General features: G+C 21.4%; 1 protein-coding gene across 1 annotated transcript in view; it reads left to right on the top strand.

Moving 5' to 3' along the window:
- Positions 1 to 421: 421 nt before the first annotated feature.
- The window catches only part of LOC117175329 (SUZ domain-containing protein 1), a 20,443-nt gene continuing 13,433 nt past the window's right edge, over positions 422 to 7,431 (top strand). Inside the window, exons 1-2 of the mRNA XM_033365040.1 lie at positions 422 to 590; positions 5,653 to 5,723. Coding sequence (XP_033220931.1) covers positions 537 to 590; positions 5,653 to 5,723 — 125 coding nt within the window. The 5' untranslated portion in view covers positions 422 to 536. The remainder of the gene's footprint in view (positions 591 to 5,652; positions 5,724 to 7,431) is intronic.

Raw genomic sequence — 7,431 nt, forward strand, 5'->3', positions numbered from 1 at the left:
TCACAACCGTGAGATAGGTGGTTGATATATATATACAAATAATCAAATCATATTTATACTATTAAAACTAATATTTTTTGCTTAAAAGTAAAACTTCTTTTTATTAAAATTTTGAAACATTAAAAATGCTAAATTAAAGAAAAAATCTGTTTTTTTCTGATGTCAGAATTAATAAAGTTTTATTGCATGGAAATCGCATTATTTTGTAATATTTTACTTTAAAATTCTAATAAAGGTTCAAGAAATTATTTTGGGTGCATTTTCCCATAATTATTTGTCATAAATATCAAATGACTATTTATATAATTCAAAATCAGCGCGCTAAAAGTGACCAATCGGGTTGTCGGCGCGACGCACTCGTAGTTTGAAAAGTCCCCAAGATTGGTAGCACTGTGGAGGGGGAAAATCTTCACTTTGCTCCAACTTTCTGTCTGTTTCTGTTCTCGGACGTGGTTGGGGGTTCTGATCCATTTCAGAGCTATCCATTCTGACAAAAGCAATTGAAATAGGGACTCGAGTGAATTATAAATTTCGGGATGGCGACGGTGGACGAGGTTTTTGAAAGTTGGGAGGACATGGAAGCCTCCGGGGTGAGTGGAAATCATGCAATTTCAATGAAATCTTGTTGATCTCGACATTCTCGAAAAATTAAGGTCGGCATTGTCACGTTACATATACAATATGCCTTTTAGTTGAAGCCCCTTTGCCCTATTTTCAGTCGCTAGAAAGACTCAATTTTTATTTATTAAATCGTCAAACTCGCGCGCGCTCTTCCATTTTTTTCCAATTTCATCGTCTTTAATTGACTCTTTGTGGTTATGCTAATGAACGATTTCAATTGGTTGGTTCTTTCGACTTTCGACACGCGCTTTTTATTTTTAGTTGGTCAACATGAGGAGGAATTACAACGTCTTTCGAGAATTTTAGATTTCTATTTTCTATTATTAGAATATTTACAGTGGTTGAATAACAAATCTTTTGGTTAGTAATTGTTTTCCATTTTCGTGCTATCGGCACAATTTTGTATACCTAAAAATGAATTGTTGTCACAGGATGTTGTTCTTCTGAAGAATTAATAAGAGACGTTTGCTTGATTTTCGAGTCTTTCAGAGGAACATTTCTTTGTTTTTATCTAATTTAACAGTTTTATTTGTTAAAATTTAACATTTATTTTTTTAAGTTTAGGAATTTTATTTGAAGGACTTTAAATTCAAAGTTTGTCTTTTTTTTAATAGAAATTTGATCTTCTAAACTGAAAAATTCACATATTTGGTTGAAATTAAATTTTAACATTTCTTTTATTTTTTCTAACTTAATAATTTTATTTAAAATTTTTTAAGGATTTTATTTGAAGGACTTTCAATTCGAAATTTAGATCTTTTTTTATAGAAATTTAATCCTCTAGTTTCAGAATTGACCTATGTGTTTGAAATTAAATTTTAAGATTTCTTTTTTTTTAATTTAATAATTTCATTTGTTAAAAATTAAAATTCATTTCTTGAAATTTAGGAATTTAATTTGAAGGACTTTAAATTCGAATTTTTTCTTTTGTTTCTAGAAATTTAATCTTCTAGATTTAAAATTTGTCTTTGTTGGTTGAAATTAAATTCTAATTTTTTTGCTTTTAACAATTTTAGTTACTAAAATTTAACATTTATTATTTTAAATTTAACATTTATTTTTTAAAGGACTTTGAATTCAAAAGTTTTATTTTTTTTATATTAATTAATTTTCTAGACTGAAAAATTCACATGTTTTGTTGAAATTAAATTTTAAGTTTTATTTTATATAATTTAACAATTTTATTTCAAGGACTTTAAATTAAACATTTTTCTGTTTTATATAAAAATTTAATCTTCTAGATTGAAAATCGACCTATTTGGTTAAAATTAAAATTCATTTCTTGAAATTTACGAATTTTATTTGAAGGATTTTCAATTCGAATTTTTTCTTTTTTTTTCTAGAAATTTAATCTTCTAGATTTAAAATTTGTCTTTGTTGATTGAAATTAAATTTTAATTTTCTTATTATTTAAAAATTTTAGTTACTAAAACTTATGTTTATTTTTTTTTAATTTGACATTTATTTTTTGAATGACTTTAAATTCCAAATTTTTATTTTTTCATTGAAATTCAATCTTCTAGACTAAAAAATTGACCTATTTGATTAAAATTAAAATTCATTTCTTGAAATTTACGAATTTTATTTGAAGGACTTTCAATTCGAATTTTTTCTTTTGTATCTAGAAATTCAATCTTCTAGATTTAAAATTTGTCTTTGTTGGTTGAAATTAAATTTTAACTTTTTTGTTATTTAACAATTTTAGTTCCTAAGATTCATGTTTATTTTTTTTTTAATTTGGCATTTATTTTTTGAGAGACTTTAAATTCCAAATGTTTCTTTTTTCATCGAAATTCAATCTTCTCTAATGAAAAATTCACATATTTGGATAAAATTAAATTTTAACATTTCTTTTATTTTTTTTTTTTTAATTTAACAATTTTATTTAGAAGTTTTTAAAGGATTTTATTTGAAGGACTTTAAATTCGATATTTCTATCTTTTTTTTTTATAGAATTTTAATCTTCTAGATTGAAAATTGACCTATTCGGTTAAAATTAATATTCATTTCTTGAAATTTAGGAATTTTATTTGAAGAACTTTAAATTCGAATTTTTTCTTTTGTTTCTAGAAATTTAATCTTCTAGATTTAAAATTTTCCTTTGTTGGTTGAAGTTAAATTTTAACTTTTTTGTTATTTAACAATTTTAGTTACTAAAATTTAACATTTATTTTTTAAAGGACTTTAAATTCAAAAATCTTACTTTTTTATAGAAATTAAATCTTCTAGACTGAAAAATTCACATGTTTTGTTGAAATTAAATTTTAACTTTTATTTACTTTAATTTAAAAACTTTATTTTAAGGACTTTAAATTAAACATTTTTCTGTTTTATATAAAAATGTAATCTTCTAGATTGAAAATTCACCTATTTAATTGAAATTAAATTTCAAGATTTGTTTTATTTTTTTTACAATTTCATTTGTTAAAATTTAACATTTCTTTCTTTAAAATTAGGAATTTTATTTGAAGGACTTTAAATTCGAAGTTTTTCTTTTTTTTATAGATATTTAATCTTCTAGTTTTAAATTTTGCTTATTTTAGTTGAAATTAAATTTTAATATTTTTTATTAACTTAACAATTTGATTTAAAAGTTTTTTAAGGATTTTATTTGAAGGACTTTAAATTCAAAAGTTCGATCTTTTGTTTCTAGAAATTTAATCTTCTAGATTTAAAATTTGCCTTAGTTGGTTGAAATTAAATTTTAACTTTTTTGTTATTTAACAATTTTAGTTACTAAAATTTAACAATTTTTTTTACTAAAATTTAACAATTTTATTTACTGAAATTTATGTTTATTTTTTTTTAACTTGACATTTATTTTTTGAGTGACTTTAAATTTCAAATTTTCCTTTTTTCATAGAAATTCAATCTTTTAGACTGGAAAATTCACATATTTGGTTGAAATTAAATTTTAATATTTCTTTTATTATTTTTTTTTAATTTAACAATTTTTGTAAAAGTTTTTTAAGGATTTTATTTGAAGGACTTTAAATTCGAAATTTCCATCTTTTTTTATAATAATTTAATCTTCTAGATTGAAAATTGACCTATTTGGTTAAAATTAAAATTCATTTCTTGAAATTTAGGAATTTTATTTGAAGAAATTTAAATTAGAACTTTTTCTTTTGTTTCTAGAAATTTAATCTTCTAGATTTAAAATTTGCCTTTGTTGGTTGAAATTAAATTTTAAATTTTTTGTTATTTAACAATTTTATTTACTAAAATTTAACCTATTTGATTGAACCTATTTGGTCGAAATTAAATTAATTTTTTTTTGTTTTTTTTTTTTTAATTTAACAATTTTATTTACTAAAATTAAACCTTTAATTTTTAAATTTAACATTTATTTTTTGAGGGACTTTAAATTCAATGTTTTTTTTTGTTTTGTTTTTACTAAAAATTTACCTATTGTATTTTTGTAGAAAATTTATATTTTATTTTAGAATAATCTTCTGAGTGGAAAATACATTTATTCGGTTAAATTTTTTTTTCAATTTATTTTTCTAATTGAAAATTTTATTATTCTATTTTTAGTTTGAAAATTGTGTTTTTTAGTGGAAAGTTCGTGTATTTTGTTGAAAATTAAACTATTTGTTAAAAATTCATTTCTTTTGCTGAAAGTTTAAATATTGTATATATTTTTTAATTGATTTTTTTTTTAGAAATATTTGATCCTGGTGGAAAATTCATGTATATTGTTGAAAATTGAACTGTTTGTTTAAAAATTGTTCTTTGTTTGTTAAAGATTGATCATTTCATTTAAGAATTCATTTTTTACTGAAAATATAATTCTATTTTTTTTTAATTTATCTTATTTATAGCAATTTAATCTTGATTGAAAATTCCGTTTTTTCTCTAAATTTGTCTTTTTTTAATTAAAAATTCATGTATTTTGTTGAAATATTCTATTTTTTAGAAGAAATAATTTGTTTAGGCTGAAATTGAAATTACTTGGTTAAAAAATATTTTATTCTTGAAGATTCATTTTTTTTATTTCAAAATTAAATTTTTTTACTTGATAGAAATTAATCTATTAAGATATAAATTAAACTATTTGTTTCTAAATCAATTTTTGTAGTTGAAAATTCATCATTTTATTTAAAAATTCACTTATTTGATTGAACTTTTTTTTCAATTAATTTTAATAATTGAAAATTTAACTATTCTAATTTTATTTGAAAATTTGTCCTTTTTAGTTGTAAATCAAACTATTTGGTTAAAAATTAATATTTTTTTGTAAAGATTCATGGTTTTATTAAAAAATTTATTTTAATGAAACCTTGACTAATTTATTTATGTGGAAAAATTTTGTTTGTTGATAGAAATTTAACGTTCTTGGTTGAAAATTATTTTTTTTTAAATTTATTTTTCTAAAATTTTGCAAAAATATTTATCAATTTATTTAAAAATTAATTTCTTTTTCTGAAAATTTAACTATTTTATTTTTGGTTGAAAGTTCACAATTTTAGTTCAAAATTGGTCTTTTATTTTTGAAAATCCATATATTTTGTTAAAAATTAAACTACTTGGTTCATTTTTTAAAAAGATTTATCATTTTATTTAAAAGTTTATTTCTTTGACTGAAAATTTAACTATTCTTTTTTTTCTTGACGATTTGTCTTCTTTAGTAAAAAATTCATGTATTTTGTTTATTTAAGTTTCATCATTTTATTTGAAAAGTAATTTATTTTACTAAAAATTTAACTATTTCATTTTTGTGGAAGGTTTATCTTTTGTATGAAAATTTAATGAAATTGTTAGTAATTCCTTACTTTGATCAATTTTCAAAATTCTCGAGTAAAAAGCTGTAAAACTTTTTGCAAAATTTATAAACAATCTATAGAATATTCCAGAAGATTTATAGAATTTTAGAAGAAAAAAATGTTCAATAAAGTTCCAAGAAACTCTATAGAAAATTGGAAAAAATTATAGATTTTTAAAAACAGGATCGTTCAAATGCTTAATTATATATAACTATATTACATTTAGAAAATAGAAGCGAATTAATTTCTTTCGAAATTATTTTAGGCTCTCGACCGAAAGTTGAACGAACTTCACGTAAATCCTCTAGAGGAATTAGAAGACGTAGAATCTTCAAGGTACAATTAAACTTTTTCTCCTTCTAAAACTTTGCATTAAATTACAAACTTAACCAGGAGAGACCGCCAATTGTAAATTTTAGATTCGGTTTATAGTTTGTTTTTTTTTCAATGAAAGCTCCTTATCTGAGTAATAATTTGTCAAAGAAGTAATATGCGCTTTTTCGCCGTTTTCGAGAAAATCAACTTTGAAATATTCGTCGCAAGTTATCTAGAATTTGGGGAGAGACGATACCGATCGGTTGCTAGCTCGGACGGTAGCGCTCCCGCTTCACGGCCGGCAGGTCGCGCGTTCGATTCCTGGACCGACTCTTTTTTTCAATCTATTTTTTCATTTATTAAAACGTTTACAAATATAATTGGCGCTCACTCCTTGTTAGGAAAATAGGATTGCCAAAAACCATGCATTATCAGCGTGTCTAGAAAACTTGGAAATGTCAGGAAAAAATTTTTTTTTCAATTCAGGGAATTTTTTCGAAAGCGTGCCTAATTTTTTGAGTTGACAATTCTATTTTTGATTGAAAATTCATCAATTTGACGAATAAATTCAACTATTTGGTTGAAAAATGGTATTTTTTAGTTAAAAATTCAATTATTTCATTAAAAATTTATGCATTTTTTTTAAATAATCTTTTTGGTTAAAAAATAATCTTTTTGTTTGAAAAATAATCTATTTGATTTAAAATTCATTTATTCCAGTTGAAAATTCATCACTTTGGTTGAAAGTTTTTTTTTGTGGAAAATAATTTTTTTCACTGAATATTTAACTATCCCATCTATGGTTTTAAAATGGATCTTTTTTCTTCTAAATTCAACTATATGGTTGAAAATTTTTGTTCTGTTTTTTTTTTTAGTTGAATATTTAACTATTTCATTGAAAATTATCCATTTTGTTAAAAAATGGACGGTTTTAGTAAAAAGAATTAATTTTTTTGTTTGAAAATTAATATTTTTGGTTTAAAATTTCCCTTTTTTTTAGAAAATTAATTTTTTTAACTGAATATTGAACTATTCCATCTATGGTTTTAAAATGGATCTTTTTTCTTCTAAATTCAACTATATGGTTGAAAATTTTTCTTCTGTTTTTTTTATTTGAATATTTAACTATTTCATTGAAAATTATCCATTTTATTAAAAAATGGACGGTTTTAGTAAAAAGAATTATTTTTTTTGTTTGAAAATTAATATTTTTGGTTTAAAATTTCCCTTTTTTTTAGAAAATTAATTTTTTTAACTGAATATTGAACTATTCCATCTATGGTTTTAAAATGGATCTTTTTTCTTCTAAATTCAACTATATGGTTGAAAATTTTTGTTCTGTTTTTTGTAGTTGAATATTTAACTATTTCATTGAAAATTATCCATTTTGTTAAAAAATGGACGGTTTTAGTAAAAAGAATTAATTTTTTTGTTTGAAAATTAATATTTTTGGTTTAAAATTTCCCTTTTTTTTAGAAAATTAATTTTTTTAACTGAATATTGAACTATTCCATCTATGGTTTTAAAATGGACCTTTTTCTTCTAAATTCAACTATATGGTTGAAAATTTTTGTTCTGTTTTTTTTAGTTGAATATTTAACTATTTCATTGAAAATTATCCATTTTATTAAAAAATGGACGGTTTTAGTAAAAAGAATTAATTTTTTTGTTTGAAAATTAATATTTTTGGTTTAAAATTTCCCTTTTTTTTAGAAAATTAATTTTTTTA

The sequence above is a fragment of the Belonocnema kinseyi genome, chromosome 1, assembly GCF_010883055.1.
Source record: "Belonocnema kinseyi isolate 2016_QV_RU_SX_M_011 chromosome 1, B_treatae_v1, whole genome shotgun sequence".
In the NCBI taxonomy this organism is placed as follows: Eukaryota; Metazoa; Arthropoda; class Insecta; order Hymenoptera; family Cynipidae; genus Belonocnema; species Belonocnema kinseyi.